The sequence below is a fragment of the Melanerpes formicivorus genome, unplaced genomic scaffold, assembly GCF_026170545.1.
Source record: "Melanerpes formicivorus ecotype bairdi unplaced genomic scaffold, bMelFor1.0.p_v2 SCAF_82, whole genome shotgun sequence".
Lineage (NCBI taxonomy): Eukaryota > Metazoa > Chordata > Aves > Piciformes > Picidae > Melanerpes > Melanerpes formicivorus.
In genome coordinates this window covers 1,267,573-1,293,463 of record NW_027142434.1, presented here as the reverse complement: position 1 = coordinate 1,293,463, position 25,891 = coordinate 1,267,573, and the positions used below count along the sequence as shown (strand labels likewise).

At 63.7% G+C, this 25,891-nt stretch overlaps 1 protein-coding gene across 2 annotated transcripts in view; it reads right to left on the bottom strand.

Moving 5' to 3' along the window:
- Positions 1–201: 201 nt before the first annotated feature.
- NAV1 (neuron navigator 1) overlaps positions 202–25,891 on the bottom strand; it is a 104,624-nt gene continuing 78,934 nt past the window's right edge. For both annotated transcript variants that reach the window (XM_068164652.1, XM_068164651.1), the window contains exons 7-32: positions 21,464–21,602; positions 20,952–21,249; positions 18,679–19,372; positions 18,112–18,564; positions 17,865–17,906; positions 17,550–17,701; positions 16,708–16,878; positions 16,148–16,200; positions 15,954–15,977; positions 15,785–15,862; positions 15,023–15,106; positions 14,741–14,852; positions 13,538–13,659; positions 11,620–11,816; positions 11,369–11,531; positions 11,089–11,263; positions 10,787–10,884; positions 10,507–10,602; positions 10,193–10,352; positions 7,475–7,710; positions 7,234–7,388; positions 6,973–7,044; positions 6,498–6,694; positions 5,871–5,989; positions 5,467–5,664; positions 202–3,753 (exon numbers count right to left, since the gene is read on the bottom strand). In XM_068164652.1, the coding sequence (XP_068020753.1) occupies positions 3,658–3,753; positions 5,467–5,664; positions 5,871–5,989; positions 6,498–6,694; positions 6,973–7,044; positions 7,234–7,388; positions 7,475–7,710; positions 10,193–10,352; positions 10,507–10,602; positions 10,787–10,884; positions 11,089–11,263; positions 11,369–11,531; positions 11,620–11,816; positions 13,538–13,659; positions 14,741–14,852; positions 15,023–15,106; positions 15,785–15,862; positions 15,954–15,977; positions 16,148–16,200; positions 16,708–16,878; positions 17,550–17,701; positions 17,865–17,906; positions 18,112–18,564; positions 18,679–19,372; positions 20,952–21,249; positions 21,464–21,602 (4,384 nt within the window). In that variant the 3' untranslated portion in view covers positions 202–3,657. The remainder of the gene's footprint in view (positions 3,754–5,466; positions 5,665–5,870; positions 5,990–6,497; positions 6,695–6,972; positions 7,045–7,233; positions 7,389–7,474; positions 7,711–10,192; positions 10,353–10,506; positions 10,603–10,786; positions 10,885–11,088; positions 11,264–11,368; positions 11,532–11,619; positions 11,817–13,537; positions 13,660–14,740; positions 14,853–15,022; positions 15,107–15,784; positions 15,863–15,953; positions 15,978–16,147; positions 16,201–16,707; positions 16,879–17,549; positions 17,702–17,864; positions 17,907–18,111; positions 18,565–18,678; positions 19,373–20,951; positions 21,250–21,463; positions 21,603–25,891) is intronic.

Here is a 25,891-nt window from a genome sequence, read left to right as displayed (position 1 = left end):
GCAGCAGCACCACCACCACCACCACCACAATAAAGCAAAGACAGACAGGAGAGAGCAGTAGAAATCTGGAGCAAAAAATCCCTCAAAGAGAAAGGTAAAAAGTGCTCTATAAAAACCACCCCCCCCCCCCAGCAGGAATCGCCATGCAGGTAAGAAACACAGCCCCTTCCCCACCCCCCCCACCCCCGCCCCCCAGCCACTTACACACGTCATCTAAAACAGGAAGTTGTCCATTTTCGCCCTTTATTTGATTAAAAAAAAGGTTGGTGGTCGCTGGGTGGGTTTCTGGTTTTCTTTTCCTCCATAGAAAAAAGCTAAAATGGTCAGGGTCAGGCCACCGGGCAGCAGCAGCTCAAGGGGGGCAGCAGGGCGAGGCGCTGGTGTCTCCCAGCTCCAGCCCCTCAGCACAGCCCCCCTCCCAGGGGGCTGTGGGCACCTATCAAGGGCGCCCTCAGGGCGTGATTGGCACCCTTGGGGGGCAGCAGGCACCTTTGGAGGTGACAGGCACCCTTGGAGGGTGAGGAGCACCCTTAGAGGGTGATGGGCACCTTTTGGGGCAGCCAGCACCATTGGAGGTGCCAGGCACCCTTGGGGGAACAACAGACTCCTTTGGGGATCACACACACCCCCTTGGGGGTGCTGGGCACCCCTGGGGGTGGCAGGCACCTTTGGAGGTGACTGGTCCTATGGGGTGGCAGGCACCCTTGGCAGTGACTGGCTCCTGGGGGGGGAGAGGCACCCCTGGGGATGACGGCTGCCTTGGGGACAGCAGGCACCCTCAGGGGTGCTGGGCACCTGTGGAGGTAGCAGGGGGATGAGTTAGTGCAATCCTTGGACCAGACCCCTGCGGGCAGAGGGGCTCAGCCCACAGCCACTGGCAGCCCTGGGCGACATTCAGACCCCAGGGCCCCTCAGAACATGCCTGGGCACAGAGGGTGCTGGCTGTAAGCCAGGAGGAACCCATCAGGGTCCACCTCCTCTCGCCAGGTCAGGCCAGCAGAAGCACCCCCTGCCCCCTCCCAGGGCATGCCTGCTGGCATCACCCTGGCCCTTCCCATTCCCAGTGGCATTCCTCCTGGCCTACACCGCAGTGTGCCACAGGCCCCCAGCACCGGCTGAGGGCACGGGGCAGGGCAAGGCTGGGGCAAACCTGCAGGACACAGGGTGGGGGAGGCCTAGCAGCTTAGCCCCACCTGAGTCGGTGATGGGGAAGGTTTGGTCAACAGCGTGGTGGCTCCCTGGGGGTGTCAGCAAGCAAGGGAGGCACAGCCAAGGCTGCCAGCAGGCTGCGAGCCCTCTCCCCTCACAGGACTCCTCAGGGCACCTGAGCACAGCATCGCCTGGGTGCAGGGCAGCCCCCAAAGGTGCAGGGTGCCCTTTCCCACCCTTTCCCCAGGCCAGAGCCGTGGGGAGGGCAAGAGGGGCTGGAGGGGAGAGCCGGGTCCCAGCGCCAGCCTCGAGCGGCTGCCGAGCCGGTGCCTGGCACGATCAGAACAGAAGAGAGCACAGCACAGCTACCACAGAGTACCAAAGGAAAGAGGAGAGGGGCTCGGGGCCGGGCCCCACCACCCCACGCAGGGCTTTCCACTACAGAGCTATTTACAGCGAGTCCTCGGCCGGCGGCGGCACAAGCGAAGGCGAAGGGACGGCCCTGGTGCCCGAGCCCGCTGGGGGGGCACGGCCCTGGGCAAAGGGACCAGGCTGCCCGGCCCCGGGGTGGCAGCGGGGTGGCAGGAGGCTGCGGCACAGAGGAAGCGAGCACCACGCCGGGCAGCAAGGCAGGGCCAGGAGCCCGGGCAGAGAGCACCACGGCAGAGCTGGCAGCTGCCCCCCAGGGCACTGGCGGCAGGGCCAAGCCCCGGAGCAGATGCCTGGTTTGGAGGGTTGTGAGATGTCCCTGAAGGCCACAGCAGCTGTGCCCTAAGAGGAGAGGCTGAGGCTGCCTGGTCCCCAGCCTGGCAGGGCTCAGGCAGACCCAGCCCTGGGGTCACCTATCCCCACGAGGCTCCTCGGGGCCCCAGCTGAGCATGGGAGCTGAGCTGGGTGGCAGCAGAGATGAGCAGGGGAGGTGCAGAGCCCAGCTGGGCTCAGGGAGGGAGGTGCTGGCCTGGTAGAGCACCCTAGGGGCAGCCATGCTCAGGGACAGGCAAGCAAGGGGTGCTGAAGGCAGCAGCCCCAGCTTGGCCATGCTCAGACCAGTGCCACCCTTGTCCCAGCCCAGCCAAGCTGGCTTTGGGGACAGTCCTAGGACACTGCAGCCAGCACAAGCTGTGCCAGGCCTGGCCCAAGCCCCACGTGCCCCTTCCTGCACAGCCAGGGATTAAGGCACCGTGGCAGCACCAGGGTTGATCCCCTCCACGCCAGGAGCCTCACCTGTGACAGTTGCATGGTAGGGACAAGAGGAGAGATGGCAGCCCTAGGTGTCCCCAAAGCACCAACACAGGTCACAGTGAGACCCTGTCAGGCTGCAGTGCACAGAGCCCTGGGGAGTCAGCGGTATGGGGGCAACCCCAAACCCTGGCTCAGGAACCTGCACCCTCAGGCCTGGCAGCACCCAGGGCACATGGGGCAGTTTGTGCCCTCCAGCACTAAAAGGATGGGGCAGGCACGTGGCTGCCCAAGGTTAGGGCAGCAGCACCCTCCCCCTGCCCAGGGCCAGCTGTGTTGGAAAGTGGATGCCCTGTGGCACCCTGACCTGGTGAGAGATCCCAGCCCCAGGGCTAGACTCTGCCTTGTGCTTTTGGGGAGCGGGGAGCCACCAGGCAAGGGGCTGCTCCAAGGAGCATCCCACTGCCACCAGCTGCCAGGTCCCATCTCAGCTAGGCAGTGAAGCCTCAGCAGGTGGGTTCAGGGACTGGAGGTTGTCCAGTGAGCACCAGTTTCATAACAGAGGTGGTTTGAGTGGTGGAACCAACAGCTGCAATAGGGAAAGGAAGCTGCTAACAGGGAAGGGGCAGGCACCAGGCCACAGGCTCCAGGTCAGGAGAGCAGAGAACCCAAACCAAAAAAGGGACCCCAGTGAAATCTGGACTCGGCCAAAGGAAGAGGGGAGGGGGCAAACAAACTAAAAGAAGCAGAGCAGGGTTTATTTGGCTGTCCTGGTCGCCGTGGCTGCCCTGCAGGCGGAACTGGGAGCGCACACAGAGCGCGGCCAGCGCCCCGTGGCCTCGGCTGCCACAGGGTGGGCACTTCCCCTGGCACTGCTCCCTCTGCTGTGCCTGCCTGGGGGAAGGGAGCTGGAGACCCTCACGCCCTCGTTCTCATCCTGTGGCCACATGCTCCTCCTGCTCCCCAGCTTTGGCCCAGGTGGCTCCTGCGGGGTCCCTGCCCCACGCAGAGGCCTTCCTGCGGTGCCCGGGAGCTGGGGCTCAGCCACGTCGGTCAGCCTGGCCCCAACACCCAAGAGTTTGCAGTAGAGACAGAAAAAACCAAGAAGAGATACCAGGATTCTCCTACCCCCAGGGTGGGGAGGGGAGATGGCACCTTGCTCTCTCCCACGTGTGAACCAAGCTTCCCCACGCTCCGCCGGGACGCGCCAGAGCCCAGGTCCTCTCCGCTCGCCAGCCCTGCTCCGGGGTACCGAAGGAGAAGGGCAGCAGCCTGGTGGGAGCGTGGCTGGCAGCTGCTCCCCTCCACCTGGGCTGGCATGTCTGGGCCTCACAGAGTCGACTGCAGGTCAGGATCCACCATGGTCTCACGGTCTGGAGACTCGATGTAGTTGGCAGCCTCCTGCAGCTTCAGCAGCATGGCCATCTGCAGGGAGAGGAGTGGCACCCAGCCCGAGGGGGACAAGAGGGCTGTGGAGGCCCTGGGGCAGCCAAGGCCCTAACCCTAACCACCCACTGCAAACAGCTCCCCAGAGGGCAAAGCAAAGCCCAGGGATGCTGCACAATCTCCCCCATCACCAGGATCTGGCGTTGGGCACAGGATCCCAGAGTGGTGTGGGTTGGAAGGGACTCTGGAGGTCATCCAGTCCAGGCCCCCAGCCCCAGCCCCCTGTGCCAGGTATGCCTAGATCAGGCTGCACAGGAACACATCCAGGTGGGGCTTTAAAGTCCCCAGAAGAAAGGAATCTCACAACCTCCCTGGGCAGCCTCCTCCAGGGCTCCAGCACCCTCACACCAAAGAAGTTTCTCCTCAAGTTCCAGTGAAACCTCCTGTGTTCCACTTTGTACCCACTGCCCCTGGGCACCACTGAGAAGAGCCCAGCCCCAGCCTCATGACTTCCACCCTTTAGCTATTTCTGTGCATTGAGAAGATGCCCTCAGTCTACCCTTTCCAAGGCTACAGGGTCCCCAGGGTTCTCAGCCTCCCCTTGCAAGAGATGCTCCACAGGAGGGCTGGGATGGCAATGCAGCACTGCAGGACAGCCCTGGAGCATCACCCATGGCAGCCTGCTGCCTGCCAGCAGCCTCAGCAGGTGGCATACAGGAGGGGAGATGGCATCTGACACGTGCAAGCCCCACTCTGGCTGTGGACACAATGCCCTGTAGAGTGCCACACTGCTGGCACACCACAGAATGGGAGGGGTTGGAAAGGACCTCCAGAGATCATCCAGTCCCAGCCCCTGCCAGAGCAGGGCACCCAGGGCAGGGCACACAGAACACATCCAGGTGGGGCTTGGAAGTCTCCACACAAGGAGACTCCACAACCTCTCTGGGCAGCCTGCTCCAGGCTCCTGCAGCCTCACACCAAAGAAGCTTCTCCTCATGTTGAGGTGGAACCTCCTGGGTTCCAGCTTGTACCTGCTGTGCCTTGTCCTATTGCTGGGCACCACCACAAGGAGCCTGGCACCTCCATCCTGACCCCCACCCCTCAGACACAGTCATTGATCAGATCTCCTCTCAGCCTTCTCTTCTCCAGACTCGACAGCCCCAGGGCTCTCAGCCTTTCATCACAGCAGAGATGTTCAGTCCCCCAATCATCCTCATGGCCTCTGTTGGGCTCTCTCCAGCAGGTCTCTGTCCCTCTTCAACTGGGGAGCCCAGAACTGGACACAGCATTCCAGATGTGGTCTCACCAGGGCAGAGCAGAGGGGGAGCAGAACCTCCCTTGCCTGCTGGCCACACTCTTCTTCATGAACCCCAGGTGCTGCTGGCTCTCTTGGCCACCAGGGCACATTGCTGTCCCATGCAGCACTTGCTGTGCACCAGAGCTCCAAGGTCTTTCTCTTTGGAGCTGCTCTCCAGCAGGACAACCCCTGGCCTGCACTGGTGCCTGGTGCTGTTCCTCCCCAGAGGCAGGACTCTGCCCTTGTCCTTACTGAGCTTCATGTGGTTCCCCTCCGCCCAGCTCTCCAGCCTGGCCAGACCTCCTCCAGATCTGCCTGGATCTGCTCCTCACAGGAGTGCAAAACACTTCCCCACTCCCACACCAGGCTTCTGACACCGAGAGACGAGCGGGAAAGCAAAGCTGCCCCCTGCTGCTCCCCCCTGCTGCTCCCCCTCGGGCAGCCCGGGGCCGTACCAGAGGGTCTGCGTCCAGGGAGCTGGGCGTGGTGTCCTTGGCGGAGCGCTCCTCGGGCGGGGACACGGCGCTGTGGGGGCCGATGGTGGGCGGGGGCAGGTGGTACAGCTTGGACTGGTCCTGCTGCGCTGACGGCCAGGGCAGGGTGTCCCGCACCCACTCCACAGGGTCCTCCCAGGCTGCCTTCTGCCCATGGACCTGCAGGCAGGGAGCGAGCGGCAGCCGCCCCTTCAGTGCGCGCCGGGGCCGGCGGCAGCCCGAGCCCCTCAGGGCAGGGCTGTGCCCCCCGCAGCCACGGCGCAGGGACTGCCAGGGATGCCACCTGTGCCCCACATCCCAGCACCTCCCCCCTCCTGACTCCAGCAGGCTGCTGCACCAGCATGTCCCCAGGCAGCTCTGGGTACCTTGAGGCCATCCTTTGCCCCCTCCTGCAGGTAAGGGATGATGGAGTTGTTCCACAGGTCGATGAACCAGGTCCGGAAATCCTCGATGCCAATGGGACAGGACAGGAAGAAGCAGGGACCTGGCAGGGGGAGGGCAAAGAGGCAAGATGGGAACTGGGCTCCCCTGCTGCAGCCACCGACCCCAGGGCAGCACAGCACCTGGGCAGTGCCCTGATTTCCACCAGCTCCTGGGAGCAGAGCCCAGGCAGCATCTGCCCAGCACACATGGGCAGAAAGCAAGCTGCCAGGCAAGCAATGGGGCTGCCAAGTTCAACCTCCCCCTAACAAGGCGGTGAGGCAAAGGGACACCTGCTTGGGAACACAGCTCCTCTGTGCCCAAGGAGGGAGGGTGGCACTCAGATGGGCAGCCTCAGCTGACACCACAGCGACAGCTCCCAGCGGGCACAGGACAAATGCCACCCAGGGCAGAGCGACACTCCTGTGCATCACCCACTGATGGCTGTGTGGAACTGGGGGGTGCAGGGCAGCACCGCTGCTCCCCGAGCTCCTCTGGAAGGGGTCTGCCCCAGCCCCTGGGGGCTGCCAGCAGCACGAGGTAGAGGAGGAAGGAGTGTGGCAGGGGCGTACCGATGAGGAAGTCCGAGGTGCTGTGCTTCTCCAGGAAGGTGTGCAAGTGGTACCAGAGCTTGGGCACCCAGTCCAGCACGCGCAGCAGCTCCTCCTTGTTGGCATTGATGTCTGTGTCCGACTCCAGCAGCTTCCGCCGCAGGTAGCGCACCAGGAAGCCGTTGGCTGGCTCCACGTTGTTGGAGAAGGTCAACATCCTGGGGGAGACTCAGGGCTTCAGAGCTGGGTCTTCACACGAGCTGCTCTGCTCCCCAGTACCCTCCGGGGACCTCCTAAGCAACCCCACTCTGCATGGCCCCAAGGCTGGGACATGAGGTCCTCCTGGGATGGCAGCGATGGGCCTGGGGCTCAGTTCCCATCAGGCTGCCTGAGCACAGGAGGTGTCTCCTGGACAGCCCCAAGACAGGAGTGATGGCTCTTGACCCCCCCTGCCCTAGCCTCATGGGCAAGCTCCCCAGGGATGTGCAGTTCTCACCTGAAGCTGAGATGGAGGCCATGGTTTGGGGTCATCTTCACAGGCTGGTTGGTGGTTCCAATGATGTAGGGGCTGCGTGACAGGGAGAGACAGGAGCCATGAGAAGCAGCACCCAGCCTGTGGCAGAGCCGTTCTGAGCACAGCACAATGGTGCAGCCTCACCTCCAGCAGCCCAGGGATGCTGCCCAGAGCAGCGGGGAGCATGCAGGTGCTGGGGGGAGGGGAGGGCTGCACCAGAGGAGGGGTGCAGGGGGCTCTCACCATTTGTGGTACTTGCAGGTGAGTGCACCATTGACCAGCTCGCTGATGGAGCCTGCCTCGCTGAGGTCATCCAGGAGGATCACCAGGGGCACGTCCGCCGTGCCGGTCTCCCGGTCGATCTGGTTGGCCAGGTTGGAGAGGTACAGCTGCAGGTCCTACAAGACAGGGGCCAGGGGTCAGCCGCGGGGGGACAGGGACCCGCGGCACCCGTGCCAAGGGCCACCAGGGGGCGCTCGGGCACCTTGCAGGACTGTTGGTGCATGTTGAAGGTGCTGACGATGCCCTCGGTGACCTCCCTGCCCGAGCGCTCCACCAGGTACTCCGCCAGCCGGTTGGTCAGGTAGGTCTTGCCGGTGCCGCTGGGGCCCGAGAGGATGAGGCGGCGGTGCTTCAGCAGCAGGCTGATGTAGTGCTGCATCATGGGCTTGGGGATGAGGGTCTCGAACACCAGGCTGTCCACGCACTTCTCCTTCAAGCCTGCAGGCAGGAGAGGGCTCAGAGTGCTGCTCACAGCCTGTGTGTCCTGAAGGGTCAAACCCCAGAGCATGCCCGGGCCCAGACGATGGCTAAGCACCTGTGACTGTGCTGACCTGGACACTCCCTGGGCTCCAGGCAAAGCTGTGGCAGCTGTAATGAACTTTGTGACACAGTTGTGAGCTGTGTGTGCCCCTGGCCACGTTTGGATATGCCCCATCCTAGAGGTCCAGTGATGAGAGTTCTGTGTTACCAAAGGGCATTGATTGTCTTGGGACAGGATTTAAACCAGCTGAGAACTCAGGCAACTTGCCTTGTGCTCACCCAGACAGCAACTGCAGTAGCAGCTGAAGGGCCTGCACCAGCAGACCAGCTACACCCAGGCCTTGCACCTGGACCAAGGCAGAAAGGGGAAAGATCCAAGAGAACTGAATCCCAGAACAGCCACAGAAAGACTGCAGCCCAGCGACAGAGCACACAGGAGAGGCCTCCCCAGCCCCCTCTGAGCCAAGCACAAGCTCCAGACCATGAACTGGGCACAAGAGGAGAGAGGTCCCCCCCAGCCCCCTCTGAGCCAAGCACAAGCTGCAGACCATGAACTGGGCACAAGAGGAGAGAGGTCCTCCCCAGCCCTCTCTGAGCCAAGCACAAGCTCCAGACCATGAACTGGGCACATGAGGAGAGAGGTCCCCCTAGCCCTCTCTGGGCCAAGGGCTGCTTGAATTGCAGCCACAGCACCTGGGAAGACAATGGAGAGAGGAGCAAGCTGTGAGTCCCTGGCTAGTCTCCCATTTGTGGGAAAAGCACAGACCACAGCACCTTTATTTCCCATCTGAAATGCTGTGCTGGAAATCCTACATCTGTTTAAATCACAGAACTCTCAGGGTTGGAAGGGAGCTCAAGGCTCAGCCAGCTCCAAGCCTCTGCCATGGGCAGGGACACCTCACACCACAGCAGCTTGCTCACAGCCACCTCCAGCCTGGCTGCAAACACCTCCAGGCAGGAGGCTTCCACCACCTCCCTGGGCAGCCTGGGCCAGGCTCTCACCACCCTCCTGCCCAACAACTTCTTCCTCACAGCCAATCTCCATCTCCCCACTTCTAGTTCTGCTCCATCCCCCCCAGTCCTATCCCCCCCTCTCACCCTCCAAAGTCCCTCCCCAGCTTTCCTGCAGCCCCCTGCAGCTCCTGGAAGGCCACAAGGAGGTCTCCTGGGAGCCTTCTCCTCTCCAGCCTGCACAACCCCAACTCTCTCAGGCTGTCTGCAGAGCAGAGCAGCTCCAGCCCTCTGCTCCTCCTCCTGGCCCTTCCCTGGACACCTTCCAGCCCCTCCAGAGCCTTCCTGGCACAGAGGCTCCAGAGCTGGCCCCAGAGCTGCAGCTGTGGGCTCAGCAGAGTGGAGCAGAGGGGCAGAATCCCCTCCCTGGCCCTGCTGGCCACACTTCTCCTGCTGCAGCCCAGACTCTGCTTGGCTCTCTGGGCTGCCAGTGCTCACTGCTGGCTCCTGCTGAGCTTCTCCTCCCCCAGCATTCAGCTGTCTTTACATGTGGAATCTAGCAGCCACAACTGAGCAGCAGAACCTGTGGCTACACTTTGTGAGGGAGTCAGGGTGGTGTTTGAAGATATCACTGCCCCAGATATGAAATGGTAAAATACACATTTTAGTGCACCCTGACACCACAAGGCAGAGGCAGTGTGGGGCAGTTTTAGGCTGTGCCTAGGGAAGTTTCCCACAGGTGGAGCAGGAAAGTGGTAGAATGTAACTAAGTTACCACTGGATGCACAAGGGAAAATAATGATGAGGTCTAAATAATTCAGTTGGTCTGACAACTCACATCAAATCTTTTATGTTCAGGCTTGGACAGAGAAGATTTCACCCCAACAGGAGGAGAAACTTCTTCACAGTGAGGGTGACAGAGCACCCTGGAGCAGGCTGCCCAGAGAGGTTGTGGAGTCTCCTTCTCTGCAGGCTTTCCAAACCCATCTGGATGCATCCCTGTGCAGACTCCCCTGGGTGCTCCTGCTTTGGCAGGGGGGTTGGACTCAAACTCTGGAGGTCCCTTCCAACCTCTAATGTACTGTGATAAAGTCAGCTGTATAAACCAGCTCTGGCTCTTTCCAGCTTCTTTGCTCTAGCTGAGACCAGCTGGTGGCTTTTGCTTGGCTGCTGCGGACCTTGGCTGCATTCTTCTTGTGCCTAAGTACTAACAGGCTGCTATCTGCTTTTCTCTTCTCTTTTCTCTTGCCCCATGTACAGGCAGGAATGGGATAGGGGAAGAGGAGGAAGCTGTTGGTAACCTCCTGGCTTTGTCCAGAGGGGTTCATAAATGGTAAACATTGCAGACTTCATTCACTGCATTCCCTATTTCTGCACTGCAGTTGTGCTTGTAAATCCCAGCTTCATTTGCTTCCCAGCTGGCAGTTTTATGCTGGGGGTCTTTTCAACCCACCACAGGCAGGGACAGAGCCTCTCAGCCAGCACTGACCTTTGAGGGTCACCACGATGCTGGTCAGGCCCCGGCGGCACAGGGGCAGCTCCGGGGGCTCCGTGTCCAGCACTCGCTTGATGTGGCTGATGCTGTAGCCATAGACAGACTCGGTGCTGAGCCCCAGCGTGGAAGCAGGATCCATCTTGGTGATGTAATCCTGCAGGGACAAGGGCAGGGCTGGCAGCAGCCCCCGAGGGCTGGCAGGGAGCCAGCGGTGCCCAGCGGCACCTGGAGACCCTGGCAAGGAGCATCGGGCAGGGTGGAGCAGTGCAAGAGGATGGGTCTCAGGAGAGAGGTCCTGGTGATCCTACCTTGAAGACCTGGCAGACAGCCTCATCCAGCATCTTCCAGTCCACTTTCCCGCTCACCTTGGTCCAGCCCAGGAAAAACTCCTGCTGCTTGAGGTCCTAGGAGCCAAGGCAGAGGTGTGTAGAGCTGGAGTGCTGCATCCAGCCCTGCAGCGCTGCATCCGGCCCTGCAGCGCTGCATCCAGCCCTGGAGCGCTGCATCCGGCCCTGGAGCAGCACTCTGTCCCTTGGCCAGGGCAGTGGCACTGGGACAGGTCAGGCTGCCCATCCAGCCCACACTTACCCCCTTGATGATGTGCTGCGGGGGCATGCGCACCACGATCCGCAGGGTCAGCTCATCCTTCTGGGTGCCAGAGCTGACAGCATCCATGGGGGACACATCTAGGGATGGAGCAGTGAGGCTGTGCTGCAGGGAGAGCCAAGCCACCAGGCCTGACCGTGCCCAGCCTGAGCCAAACCCTGCTGTGGCTGATTGTGGCACCACCGATCCCCAGGCAGGGCTGCCTCCAGGTGAGCAGCAGCACATTCCCACCACACATCTCTGTCCCAGCCCTTCCCCGTCACCAGCAGCCCCACCACCCCTACCTGCATCCCCCAGGCTGGGGCTGAAGGCATGGCCAAGGCTGAGTCCCAGGGAGCGCCGGGGGGAGGAGGAGGCTGAGGTGCTCGTGATGTGGCCAGGCACGGAGCCTGGCACCGCCGAGGGCCCTGGAGCCACCTTCAGCCGATCGTTCTCAGCCTTCAAGAGATCCACCTCCAGCTGGGGGAGAGGCAGGCACAGCAGAGGGTGAGGAGCTGGGTGCCCACAGGAACTGTGGCCGTCCAGGCCCGCACAGCCAGCCGGGCTGCTGGCAGCTGCCCTCACCTGCATGTTGTGCATGGTCTCCCGCAGCTGCTCCAGCTGGTGAGCCGAGTTGAGAGCCTCCAGGCGGATGTCTGTCAGCTTCATCTCCTTCTCCCACAGCTCGGACCGCAGCTCCGACACCTCCTTCTTCTCCGGCTCGCCCTCAGTGTGGGCCTGGAAGAGCCTGGGCCGAGGGAGAGACGGAGCCTTGCACAGGTCCTGTGCACCCCCAGGCCTCCCCACCCCCTGCCACCTGCCCTGGCACCACGTACTCAGCCGTGTCAATGCCCACGGAGGAGGAGGTGGAGGATTTGATGGAGGGCGAGGCGGTCTCCGTGGAGCCATGCTGCAGCTTGGGGGAGGAGGGGGCTGACGAGTCCGGCGTGGCGATCTCCTCGATGTCCGAGTAGGACGAGGCCGATTTGGGTCCCTTCTTGATGCTGAAGGCCTTGTTGAAGGAGCTGCGCAGCTACAGGAGACAAATTCTGCTTAGGGACAGCCTGGCAGTGCAGAGACCTGGCCTGGCCCTGCCCCAGAGCCCCCATCTGCCCCGGACCCACAGCCTGAACTGGGACCACATCCATCGCCAAGGCAGCACTGTGCCCCACACTGCCAGGAGCAGGCACCGGGCTGACCCCACTCTGCTGGCACAGCTATGGATGGGGTGCCCAGGCCTTTGTGTAACACTCCAGCCCCAGCATGGATGGCACCAAACAGCACCCCAGACTGGCACCCATGTCCTGGTCAGGCTTCCCCTTGCTCAGGGTGTTCAGGCACTGCACCAGCAGCCTGGTCCAGCAGGAAGGGCCAACCCCATTCCCACATCCACCACAGCCATCCCAGCAAGTGATGCTTAGGGGACATCTCCCCTCCCAGCCACCACTGAGCTGGGGTCCTGCTGCCTGGGGCTAATTCCAGCCCCAGCCCTGTCCTGCGGGGTCCTCCTGGCAGCTCAGAGGGTCCCGGCCGGGCATGCAGCATGCAGACAGCACACACACAGCAGCAGGTGGGTGAGCCAAGGCCAGTGAGGGTGGATGGACACTGCACAGAGCCCTGGGTCCCACTGATGCCCCACCAGCCTGCAGAGAGCAGCTGGACAGGCACCCTGGGGCTCACTGTGTCCCTTTGTGGGCCAGGACCTGCTCCAAGGGGAGGTGGGAGGAAGAGGGGATGGGGTACAGGCAGGATACTGCCCAGCTTCCCCAGGCACCAGGCAGGCTGGCCTGGTGTGTCCCCAGAAGCAAAAGTGTTGCACTTCAGCATAAAAATGTAGGTGGGTGTGAGGCTCTGCTGAGGGTGGGAGAGCAGAAGAGCACTGGGACCCATGTGGGTCCTGAGAGTCACTTGGGGCCACATGAAGCCAGGCCTGGTAATGCTGAGATGGGCAGCACCACACCCCTGTGCCACAGGTAGGGCTGCAGGGAGGTCCCTGCCCCAAAAGATGCAGTTACAGGGAGTCAGGAGAGTGCCTTCAAGAAGAGGATTGTCCCATCCATGGGTCAGGTCCTTATCCAAGCCCCTTCCACCACCTCAGGGCCAGCCAGGAGAGCTCAGTCCCTCCATGTGGGTGCATAGTTTAGCCTCATCAAAGGAAGCAGCCAAGGTGTGCACAGCCCAGCTGGGGCCCAGGATGGTCCATGCTGGGGGTTGGTGCTGGTGGGATGGATGGGATGGGAAGTGTCATGTCCTGCAGAATGGAGCAAGGGCCCTGGCAGGGCACCGCATGGTGGGGGGGGGGACAATGTGGGACTTACCTCATACACCTGGAAAAAAAGGGTTGAGGTCAGCATAGGGGGAGAGAAACAAAACAAAGCAAGACTTAATCACACATCCAGCTCACAGCTGCCTGGTGCAGGGAAGAGGCCACCTGGCCAAGGGGTCCAACCCCTGGCACTGCCAGAGGCAGCATGGGCAGAAGGGAGACAGGTGGGAAAAAACAAAGGAGAAGACGTGCAAGGCCATGGCTGGAAAACCCCCAGGAGGGCTCAAGAGGTCCCGGCCAACGTGTCAAGACACAGCCACAGTGGCTACACTCTGCACACCGGTGCTGCCCCCAGGGCACAGAGGGCACCGGCACCATGATGCCAAGGGAGACCGAGAGCGCTGCCTCACGAGGCCGACCCCAGCCAGACGCTGCCAGCAGCAGCTCCCCGAGCCCTGAGCCTCCTGCCAGCAGCCTGCCCAACCCACCCAGCTCTTCTTCTTCTTCTTCTTGGCGTCGGCGTCCTTGCTGCTGCCGATGCTGGAGTGGCTGGTGACGCTGTTCAGGCTGGAGATGCTGTCCGAGGAGTTCTGCCGCTTGATGCGCAGCTCTGGGCCACAAGCAGCACAGGTCAGGGAAGGAGGTGGCAGCAGCCTGCACCAGCACCACTGCCACCCCACACTCTCTTCTCCATGCACCCCTCCCCTTCTCCCACCCAAACACCTTCTGGCTCTTGGAGCCTCCTCCTAAGACGACGTGGGGGTGACGCCAGGCAGACACTGCCATGTGGGACAGGGATCTCACACCCCAGATCACACAGCTGTCAGGGTTGGAAGGGACTCCAAGCATCATCTAGTTCCAGCCCCCCAGCCATGGGCATGACACCTCACACCACAGCAGATTGCTCACAGCCACCTCCAGCCTGGCCTTAAACACCTCCAAGGATGAGGCTTCTACCACCTCCCTGGGCAGCCTGGGCCAGGCTCTCACCACCCTCATGGGGAACAACTTCTTCCTGATGTCTAATCTAACTCTCCCCTCCTCTAGCTTGGATCCTTCCCCCCCACTCCTATCACTCCCTGACACCCTATAAAGTCCCTCCCCAGCTTTCTTGTAGCATCCTTTAGATCCTGGAAGGCCACAATGAGGTCTCCTGGGAGCCTTCTTCTCTCCAGCCTGCACAACTCCAACTCTCTCAGGCTGTCCTCACAGGAGAGCAGCTCCAGCCCTCTGCTCCTCCTCATGGCCCTTCTCTAGACACAGAAATGCCCAGCACTTCTAAGTGTGCTTCATTTGCTCCTGTCCTAGGTCACCTCCCTGCCAGCACTTTGCACTCCCATCTCATTGGGGCCTCAGGGCTCAGAACAGCACTGATGGGAACAAAGCCAAGCCCAGCAGCCAAAGTGGGCTGCCAGCAAAGGGCCTGGAGAGAAGGTGTCCCAGGGAGGACAACCACCCCATTGCCCCCACACCATGCAATGTCAGCTCTGGCTGCCCAGCACCTCAGGGCTGTCAGGTGGGGACAAGCTGCTGCACAGGGGACCCTGCCCCACATGTGAACACCTCACATGGCAAGATGTGCCCTGGGGCCCTGTGCCAGCCCCAGACAGAAAGCAGCTCAGTCAGGTTTGGGCACACAGCTCAGAAATGGCTGCATCCCTGTGGTGGGGGGCTGCAGTGCCATGCCTTACCTTTGGGGGTGACTTCAGTGCCATTCAGGGCACCCTGGATCACAGCTTGGGCCTCAGAGTTCTTCTTCTTCAGGAAGTCAATGGTCTCTCGCAGATCCAGCAGCTCCGTGTCCTGGGGGAGCAGTCAGGAGCCATGCAGCACATCCCCAGAGCAAAGGACCCACCCTGAGAGCACCCTTGGGGTGGGCAGTGCCACAGCAGCTTCACCAGAGTCCAGCACTCACCAGCCCCATGAGCACTGTCCTGCACCACAGGCGCCCCCAGTGCCCACTCAGCGCTCACCTTCTCCTCGGCTGTCTCGGCCAGGTGCCGCAGGCGGGACGTCATGCTGACCAGGCTCTGCTCAAAAGCTGCCACCAGGTTGGCCTGGGAGAAGGGGGAGAAAGGGTTGAGCACCCCCACAGCTGGGGGAGAACCCACTGCTGGTGAGCACCCTCATAGCTGGAGGAGAGCCCACTGCTGGTGAGCAACCCCACAGCTGGGGGAGAGCCCACTGCTGGTGAGCACCCTCATAGCTGGAGGAGAGCCCACTGCTGGTGAGCACCCCCACAGCTGGGGGAGAGCCCACTGCTGGTGAGCACCCCCACAGCTGGGTGAGAATCCCCACTGCTGGTGAGCACCCCCACACCTGGGGGAGACCCCACTGCTGGGTGAGCACCCCCATAGATGGGGGAGCACCCCCACTGCTGGTGAGCACCCCCACAGCTGGGGGAGAATCCCCACTGCTGGTGAGCACCCCCACAGCTGGGGGAGAATCCCCACTGCTGGTGAGCACCCCCACAGCTGGGGGAGCATCCCCACTGCTGATGAGCACCCCCACAGCTGGGGGAGCATCCCCACTGCTGGGGGAGCACCCTCACTGCTGGGTGAGCACCCCCACAGCTAGGGGAGCATCCCCACTGCTGGTGAGCACCCCCACAGCTGTGGGGTGCAAGAGGCTGGAGAGGGGCAACGCAGGCCCTGGTGGGTGCAGGCCAGCACCAGGCCTGCACTGCAGGGCCAGAGCAGCCTGTCCTGCCCTGGCCAGGGCCCTGCAGGACTCACGTTGGCAGAGAGCTGGGAGGTCAGGGTCGCCACCTTCTCCTGCGAGGACTCCAGCTCGCGGCGCAGCTTGCGGATTTGCTGTGGGGAGAGAGCAGAGGCGGTGAGGGGCCAGCAGCTCACCCCCAGTGCCCTGGCAGGGCTGGGCGACCAGCAGAGGGCGCAGGCTCACCTCAGACTGCATCTTCTCCTCAGCCTGGCAGCAGGAGAGCAGAGAGAGACAGACAGACAGAGGCAGGCAGTCAGGAGAGCAGCGAGGCACGGACAAGGCTCAGCGTGAGGCAGAGGCATGCACAGAACCACCCCCCCCAGCCCCCCCCGGCCCCCCCCAGCCATGCAGGAAGCGCAGCCCGGAGCGGCTCTTACGGAGGAGTAGGTGGAGGAGGCGCTGGAGGCCAGGGACAGCACCGATCCGTGAACTGCAACAGAACCGGAGCCTGCGTCAGGGAGCCCCCGGCCAGCGGCACCCCAGCGGCTGCAGGCTGCAGCAGGGAGCGGAAGGCTCTGGGGGAGGGGAAGGGGTAGGGGCAGGGAAGGCAGAGGGTGGGGGGGCAGCTGCTCAGCACTGCCCATTTCTCAGCACATGGCTGGTGATCTCCTCGGGCATGTGGCGCGCAGCGGGGCGCAGGGAGCACCCTCCAGCTGCAGCCTCCTCCCTGGTTGAGCCTGGGGGCTCTGCCACCCTCCCTGCTGGCTCCCTGCCTCCCCGGTGCCAACCCAGGGACACCAGGCACCCACACAGGATGGGCTGTGCCCCAGGGTAGCACAGAGGAGTCCACCAGGCCCCTGGACACTGCTGTCCCCTGCTCTGATGCTGAGGACAGGATGCACCAACCCAGCCAAGAGCGCCAGGAGGAAGGGCACGCGGGCAGCCCTGCTGCCCCCCAGGAGCCCTCTCCAGCTGGGCAGGGCCACAGCACTCTCACCATCGTCCACAGGGTCCCGGAAGGAGCCCGAGCGGATCATGCCCTTGGACTTGTCGGCCAGGGAGAGGGTGCTGCCCATCTGGGATGTGCTGTACAGCTCGAAGGTGGAGTCGTGGGTGGGGATGCTGTTGGAGCGGGTGATCCGCGGGGCTGTGCTGGCTGTGGGGCTCACTACAAGGAGAAGGCAGCGAGAGGCAGGGTCAGGGCCGCGCTGGGAATCCGGGATCGGGATGGGGAAGCAGGGCTGGGGGCGATCCACAAGAGCTGGGATGCAGAAAGGATGCAGGGATCACAGTCCCAAAGCAGGGAGGGGCTGGGGGAAAGCTGGAATGCAGATTTAGACCGGGAGGACCTGGACAGCAGCACCAAGGCAGCCACAGGGCTGAGACAAAAAAATCCATCACCACGAGGCAAGGTGGGCACCAGCATGCCAGAGGCTGTGTCACCTTTGGGTGCAGGAAGGCAGCACCTCATGACCTGCTTTTCCCCCTCCCTACCCCATCTGCCTGGATCCCCCAAGCCCACCAGGAGCACACAGGTCCTGGCAAGAGCAGGGCAGGGCTCATCCCTTGCCCTGCTGAGCACCCTTGAGCAGAGAGCTGTGAGCAGAGCCCTGAGGGTAGATGAGATGCCCTGAAGCAGAGGTGGTGAACATCCCTGAGCCCTGGGCACAACCCAGCACCTTGGTGGGGCCAAGGCATCAGACGCTGGGCTATGGCTGCTGGGGGTGTGGAGGAGAAAAGCAGCACCCAGGGCAGCAGCCACACAGGGAGCACAGGGGGGGAGGGAGCGGGCACAGGACTTGCTGAAGCAGGAGGGGGCTGGCAGCGGAGGGCACTGACCGATGCTGGTGAGTGGACCCTTCCCAACCAGCGCCATGGGGAGGGCAGGGGGCGAGGGCAGCTCCGTCTGGTCGTCCGACTCGGGGAGCCCACTGCCAATGGCATGGGAATGGCGCCGCTCCTTGGCCTCCTCCTGGGAGTGGAGCTGGTACCTGGGGGGGCAGAGCAGAGACAGGCATGGTGAGTGGACCTGCACCATGCTGGCTCCTGCCCGCTGCACTGCAGCCCAGCCTCCCTGGCACGGAGGGCACCACCTTGCAGAGAGCTCCGCGTCCCCATGCCCCTCCCCAGCGCCAAAGTGATTTGGGCTTTTACCTCAACCCTTTCTTGGGCAACGTGTTCCTGTCGCGGTTGGCACTGGAAGGGAAGGAACAATCGGTGACATCCCTGCACAGGCAAGGGAAGGTGCCAGGGGGGTTGAGCTGCAGGGGCAGGAAGCGTTCCCCCCAGAAACGTAGCAGGAAGAGTCACTGAAGCAGGCAAAGGTCATGGCAGGACAGCAGGGAAGGATCCAAGCCTGCAGGGGTGCCCTGGCAGCCCCACGCCCTCCCTCCAGCCATACCTGTCCAGATGTGAGAGCCTGGGGCTCCCACTCCAGCCCAGCTCCCCTGCCTCTTCCTCTTCCTCCTCTGTGCTGGCCGGGGGTGCAGCAGCAGGGGTGGGGGTGGTGGTGCTGCCCCCTGAGAAGGCACTGGGCAGGCTCATGGGCATCTGCAGGGACTCCATACTGCGGTGTAGGCCTGAGAGCTTGGGATACATCCTGCCCTCCTTGGGGACACTGAAGCCACCCATGAGCTCCAGGCCCTGGGAGAAGCTGGCCGAGTTGATGTTGAGGATGGGGGCAGGACTGGGGCTGAAGCAGGGTGCAAGGTGCCCGCCCGTCGGGTGCAGCTCCTGGAGCTTGGCAGCGTGGGGGGTGTGCAGCTCGCTGGAGGAGGGCAAGTCCAGGCTGTTGGAGTTGACCTTGTCCAAGTTGGCCAAGGAGGGAGGTTTCACATAGGTCTTGGCAGCCGCTCTGGAAAGGGGAAAATGGGCAAGGCAGGAGGTGAGGCTTGGGTGCTGAGCGCGGCTGAGCACCAGGCCCAGCCACGCCAGGCCCCTGCTGCCCTTGGAAGCGAGAGGACTGTACCTGAGAGGTGTGGGGGGCAGCTCGGCCACCTTGGCTGCCGGCGGGAGGTTGGCCTGGGCCTTGGGGGTGCTCTCGGGGGAGCCGACGCTCTTCATGGTCCCGCACTCCGAGTCCAGCGCCACCGCCTTGGCCTTGGCCTTCTCCTTCTCGCGGTCGGTCTGGTTCACCGGGGCCGGCGCGCCGCGGCCGGCGCCGATCTTGGTGGGCTCCTTGAGGCGCGACACCGAGATGCTGCCCTGCTTGGCGCTCAGCAGGCTGGGGTCGATGCTGCTGCTGACCGGCCGGGCGGTGCCGCGGCCCCCGGTCACGCTCATGGAGCTGGACTTGGCCGGCCGGGGCAGGCTGCGGTACTGGATGTTGGAGCGAGCCCCCGGCGCCAGGAAGCCAGGCTCGGGGGCGTTGGAGACGTCCAGGCTGGTTTTCCTGCCGCTCACCGGCTTGACGGGGATGCCGGAGCTCTTCTGCGCCTTGCCGAGCGTGGCCGAGCCCCCGGCCTGCATGACCGTGGCCGTGCCGGTGGCGGGAGCTGGCTTCTTGTAGCCGAAGGAGCCGGAGGCCGAGGGCCGCGTCAGGCCCGAGGGAGGCTTCTTGGCGTCGGCGGCGCGGTCCCGGCCGGCGTCGGAGGAGGAGCGCTGCAGGCCTGTGCCCTTCACAGACAGCTTGCTCTTGTCCGTGGCTTTGGTCTCAGGCTTGCCTGGAGGGCAGGGAAGGACAGGTTCAGTGTCCTGGGAGGCTCTGGGGACCTTGCATGGGAACTAGCAGAGACAGGACAGCGACACAGGATCACAGACCCACAGAAGGGTTTGGGTGGGAAGGGACCTTGAAAGGTCATCCAGCATCTCCAGACCAGGTTCCTCACAGCCCCATCTGACCTGGCCTGCAGGGATGAGGCAACTACCAGCTCCCTGGGCAACCTGCACCAGGGTCTTGCCACTCTCAGTGTCAAAAATATCTTCCTTCCATCTAATCTAAGTCTCCCTCTTTTGGTTCAAACCATCACCCACATCATGGGATGTCCATGGTGCCTCTGGACAACCTGGACCAGGGTCTCACCACCCTCAGTGTCAAATATCTTCCTTCCTTCAAACCATCTCCCCTTGTCCTGGCACAGCAGGCCCTGCTCAAGTATCTGTCCCCAGCTTTCTGCTCAGCCCTTTCAGCACTGCAAGGCCACCAGGAGCTCTCCCTGGAGCCTTCTCCTCTCCAGGCTGCACAACCCCAACCCTCTCAGCCTGGGCTCCCAGCAGAGGGCTTCCAGCCCTGCCAGCGCTGCTGTGGCCTCCTCTTGCCCTGCTCCCCCAGCTCCCTGTCTGTGCTGAGGGCTCCAGAGCTGCCCCAGCCCTGCAGGGGAGGTCTGAGCAGAGCAGAGCAGAGGGCAGAATCCCCTCCCTGCCCCTGCTGCCCACACTGCTGGGGCTCAGCCCAGGGCAGGCTGGGGCTGGGCTGGCAGCGCTCAGTGCCAGCTCCTGGCCAGCTCTGCACCCCCAGCACCCCCAAGTCCTTCTCCCCAGGGCTGCTCCCCAGCCCTGCATCCCCAGCCTGGATTGATGCTGGGGGTTGACCTGATCAAGGTGCAGGACATTGAACTTCAAGCTTCACACAGGCCCAGGTCCTGAGCTTGCCCATCCCTCAAAGAGTGTCACCTGCACCACTCAGCTTGGTGTCACCTGCAAACTGGCAGAGGGTGCCTTGACCCCACTGTTCCTGCCTCTAATGAAGACATTAAACAGCACTGGCCCCAGGGCAGACTCCTGAGGGACATCACTCATCACTGATCTCCATCTAGACATTGAGCTGTTGATTGCTGCCCTCTGCATGCAGGCATCCAACCTCATCCACCAAACAGCCCACCCATGAAACTGGAGAGATAGTGGTTTGGGGAGAAGGGTGTTGGGGGGAGCCATGTCAAAGGCCTTATGGAACTCTAGACAGACATCTATAGCTCTTCCCTTGTCCATGCAGGGACGTGCTGGAGAACAAAGGGACACACCACCACCCCAGGAGTCAGGCCAGGGCCACAGCCAGGACGCTGCTGCACCCAGTTGGCCTCCAGTTGGCCTCACATCCATGAGGCCACGAGGCTGGCACAGCCTTGGGCAAGCAGGACTTAGTGTGAGTCCAGACTCACCACCCACCTGTAGGGACAAACAGCCCTGCCACCCTCTCCAGCCACCAGCACAGCCACAGGGCACCCCGTGGCCAATGTGCTCAGGGAAGGACCACGAAGACGCCACCCAAACCTCTCCTTACCCCCTGCCTGCACCGGGTCTCACCTGCCACTTTGAGGGTGCTCTGAGCTGTATGGGTGATGGGGGAGGTCACAGCCACCGGAGGGGTCTTGCCCTTCTTGAGGGAGCCCGGGGTGCCCAGGCTGACAGGCTTCTTCAGCTCACCACCCTTGGTGCCCTCCTCACCACCATCCGAGGGCTCCCGCCGCCACTTGGAGGAGCTGTGCTCCATCTTGAGGCTGCTGCTGTCGTAGTCCAGCTTCTTGGGCGCTTTCTCCTCGCCCTCACAGTACCAGCTGAGGCCACTCTCCACCAGCGAGCGCTTCTCCGAGTCCGTGCGCAGCTGTGGGCAGAGCGGAGTCAGGGCTGCCCCTGGCACCCACCCCAAACCTCTGCCCAGGCAGCACCAGGCAGCAGGGAGAAAGAGGCACCAGGTACCCTGTGCCACGCCCCAGTTTCCCCACACCAGCACCATCCATCCCCCCCCTTCCCCACAGAAGTGGCAGCACCAAGCCAGGAGCAGTGCCAGCCGGGTCCCGGGGGCCGCGGGCACCTACCGCTATGGCTGAGTTGCGGCGTGAGGCGGTGGGGGTGGAGGGCAGGGAGTTGAGCGAGGAGCTGGCATTGAACTCCTCCGAGCTGAGGTTGTCAGAGGCATCACTGAGGCCACTGCTGATGGAGCTGCTCTCATCCCAGCTGCAAGGACAGGGACAGCGTCACACCCCCTGCCCAGCCCAGGGGCCGCCCACTGGGTCCTGCCACCTGCAGGACTTCCCTGCTCTGGGGCACAAATCTCAGCTCCCAACAGTGCTTGCTGCAGGAGCTGGCACTTGGCAGCCCTGGCACAGGATTGGTGCCCTGCTGGCACACAAGTCCCAGCAAACCTCCCTCCTAGGGCCCCTGTGTGTTTCTGTGGGGACTGAAAAGTACCTGCGCAGCACAGGGAGGTCAGCAGGCCTGGCAGCACCACCCTGTGCCCTGCCCCATCAAGAGGGTCAGCAGGGTTGCTGGAAAGGGCAGGGACTAGCTGGAGCAAACAAACCATGCCCCCTGCACCCTTCCTGGGGTGGCACTCACCCAGCCCCTGCTCCCCGTGCCACATCCTGCCCCCCCCATCCAGCATCCACAGCAGGCACAGGCAGCAGGTACAGGCACCACTGCTGTGCCAGGGCAGCTGCTCCATGCCAGAGGCTCAGTGGACCTTGCACAATCCCATCTCCAGCACCATCACTCAGCACCATGGCAGGCCAGCAGCTGCCTGCTCGCCCTCCGGGCCCGGCCGGCGCCGCAGCGCAGGGCTGTGCCCGCAGCCATCCGGCACAGACGCGCACGGAGCGCTTTCCAGCAGGGTGAGCACAGCCCCATTCAGGTCAGCAGCTGAGTAGGTCAGCAAGGCCCTGCAGCCTCCAAGGGGGCTGTGAGAGGCTGGGGGTGACAAGCAGCAGCACAAGAGAAGGGAGAACAGCTGGGGGCTGCAGCCAGCCCTGGTCGCTGTCAGAGACGCCCATTTGCTGACACTGGGGCCACAGAGGTGCAGGAGGAACCCAGCAAGTGAAGCTGCTTGGTGTCATCCAAGTGACACTGCGACCCTGGACAGGTGGAATAGTGTGGCCTGGCACAACAGAGGACATCTGCAGGGCATCTCCACTAACCAGGGTGCCAGGACACAAGCAAAGCAACAGCCACCACCATCCCCTCCCTGACAGAGCAGCGCAGGTAGCCCCAGCGGCCTCCAGCCAGCCCCACGTACTCTGCTTCTCCTAGACACCAGGACTGGCCACGGCTGGGATGGGCACAGCCCCCTACATCCCTGCAGCAGCTTCTGGGACAGAGCCCTGTGGGCACTGCTGCCCAGGAAGAGATTTAATTCCAGCTATGTGCCCAGGATGTGCTGCTGGAGCACCCAGCTCCAAGCACCTCCCACCACTGGGGATGACTTCTCACTGGGACAGAAATCCCCCCCCCAGAGCTCCTCTACCAGGCTGGCATCACCACTGCAATGGGCAGTGCTGGCAGCAAGGCAGGGCTTTGGCAGGCCTGTGGGCAGAACTTTGGTCCTGTGGGCATGTGGCTTGGGACCAAATGTGGTGCTAGGGTCTCTTCAGCCTGGCTCTCATGCTCTGTCAGGGCAAACCCCCAGTGCCCTGCCAGTCTCCTGTGGGAAGCCTCTCCCGATGCCCTGGAAAGCCCTGGTGAAACAGGCACAGGGGCAGAGCCTGAACTGGGGCACGAGGTGACCTCATTCTCTCCTTTGCAAACCCAGAACAAGGAAGGGCAATAGGAGAGGTGCCAGGTGACAGCCCAACGCTCAAGCCATGGGGTGAGGTCTTGGAGCCAGCTGCCCACTGTAGGGTGTCTCTGACTCTCCTATGGGGCTAAGGGGTCCCCAAAGCTGGCATGTATGTAGCACAGCAAGGAAAGCCTCAACCCGGGCTACACCACAGCACCAACTGCCCCTTGCCAATTACAAACTCCCGAGTGCCCCTGGAGACCTCAAATGGGGACAGCCATGCCACAGTGCCACGCTGGGGTCAAGACTCAGCCCCTGCTTTGTGCTCCAGACCCTCCATCTTACCCCGAGCACCTCCCCACCAAGCCCACCCTGCCGCCAGCGCTGCGCCGGGACCCCGCACGCCGCAGCTCGCAGGGCAGGGGACGCTCAAGGGCAGCGGTGACAGCGCGGCAGGGGCTGCGGCAGCAAAACCATCCTGCCGCGCCCCCCGCACCGGCCGGCATGTGGCAACCCGGCACCGGCCACAAAGGTTCCCACACGGCCCCGGTGATGCACAGCCCGACCCCGACGGAGGAGGAGGCTACAGCCCGGGGAGGCTGGGGATGGCCCGCGGCCGCGCTGCGGGGGATGCTCGGCTCCGCTCACGGCCCGGCCGCACCCGGAGCCCCCCGCCCAGGCACGCAGCCCTGCAGTCCGCCCCGGCGGGGTCAGCTCCGCCGGCCGGGGCTTGCGGAGCGCCGGCAGCGCCGCGGGGGCCCGGCCGCGCTGCAGGTGCGAGGCGGGGGCCGGGGCGGGGGGCTGGAGCCGCCCCAATGCTGCGGGGCCGGGCGGCGCCGCGCCGCCCGGGTCCCCCCGTCCCTTCCTTTCCCCATCCTTTCCCCTTCCCCCCCGCAGCGCGGCCGAGACAAAGCAGCGCCCATGGAGCGGTCCCGGGGCGCAGGGCTTTGTCTGCGGGGCCAGGCTCCGGCCGCCCGCCCGCAGCGCGCCCGCCCCGCCCGGTGCCGGTCCCGGCGTCACGCCGGTGCCGCGGCCGTGCCCGTGCCCGTCCCCGCCCGGTACCTGCTGGCCAGGCGCGGGGCGCGGCGCGGCCTCCCTGCCCGCAGCATGGTGCTGCCCGCGGCCCCGCCGGGCCGGGCGGGAGGGGCGGCGGCGGGACCGCCCCGCGCTGCCCTCGCCTTAAAGCGGCAGCAGCCCCGGCACGGCGCGCCCCCGACCCCAGCCCGGATGCGACCGCCGTGCGGGCTCCCGCGTCCCGACCTTCCCCCACTACCGCCTTAGCCCCGCGGCCATGTCCCCAGGTCCGGTGTCCCCCCGCCCAGAACTCCGCGCCCCTGGCCCCGGTGCCGCCCAGCCTCAGCCCAGCCTCCGCCCAGCCTCCCTCCTGGCCCAACCCAGAGCCCTCCAGAGCCCACAAGCCCGCCCTCATGTCGCCACAGGCAGTACCAGTGCCCCCGGAGCACTGAGACACCAGTGCCACCCGAGCCACCCCTCAGCCTGACCCCAGCATCCCCCAAACCTCCCCGAGCCCCCTCCCCGAAGGCAGCACCTCTCACTGCAGGTCCCACGAGGAGCTCGGCCCCTGCCCACCCCAGCGGGGTGCGGGACCCCCAGGTCCCACAGCCCCGGCACCTCTCTCTGCTTCAGCCACCCGTCAGCCCTGTTCTGTCCTGGTTTCTTCCCCTCTCGCACCAGAGCCGGAGCTGCCCTGGCTCTTCGCCGGGGTGGCGGCGCTGGAGACACCTTGGGCAGCCCGGCAGCGGTGGGCAGAGGGAGTTAACTGCAGCCTTGGCAGAGCAGAGCCGGTCCCTCCGGGCTGGGAAATCGCTAATTCCTTCCCTCACGCCTTCCTCGGCAACGCCTCTTGGCTGCCTCCATCGCCCGGCTGCACGGTGCTGGCCCAGCCAGGCGAGCTGCCGCCGCACGGAGTGCCAGGCACACAGGACGCCGGTGCCCAACCATCCCCAAAGCCACCGATCACACCCTGCCCGCACCCACCGTGCCCTCGGCGGCTCTCGGCCATTGGCACCGTGCAGTCGCCCCAGCAGCAGCCAGCCCTGCCCCGGCAAAGGGCCCACGTTGGTGTGTGCCAAGGGGTGCGGTGGCACAGCCCACCCAGCATCACATCCCCACAGCCCCTCCAGGCTGGCACGGCACCAGACACCATCCTCAGACACCATCCCCTTCCCCTGGCCAGCTGCACTGGGGCTCTGGCTTTTGCTGGGCCCAAATGTGGACTCAGGGTGTCCAGGGTGGAAGGGGGAGCCAGCCTGGCACAGCTTGGCATGGCAGCCACCAGAAAAGGCACCTACAACCATGCCAGCACCAAGACTCTGGTGCAATAAAGGTGGAGAATTGTCACTGGCCACAGCAGCCCCACCAGCAGCAGCACTGGCACCAGCATTGGCACAGATCCCCTTTCAGGGGAGACCCCAGCCCATTTCTCAGCAGCACTTTGTGGTGGAGCCAGAGGGTTCAAAGTCTCCCTGCTTCACCCATCTCACACCAGCACTGACACCCACCCATGCTCCACACAGACCCACCAGCACCAGCCAGGGCTCCCAGCACTGAGACCTCACCAGGCTGGTGCTGCCAAATCCCCAACACCTGCCTGAAGCCCACCCTAGACTGAAGTGAGGCCCTCGTGGTCTGTCCTTGCCCTTTCCTCCTGCTCTGTTGTGGTCACTGCAGGATATGAGGCTTGCACCAGGTCCCGGTCACCCCACATCTGAGGGTGGCTGACACCAAGGGAGCT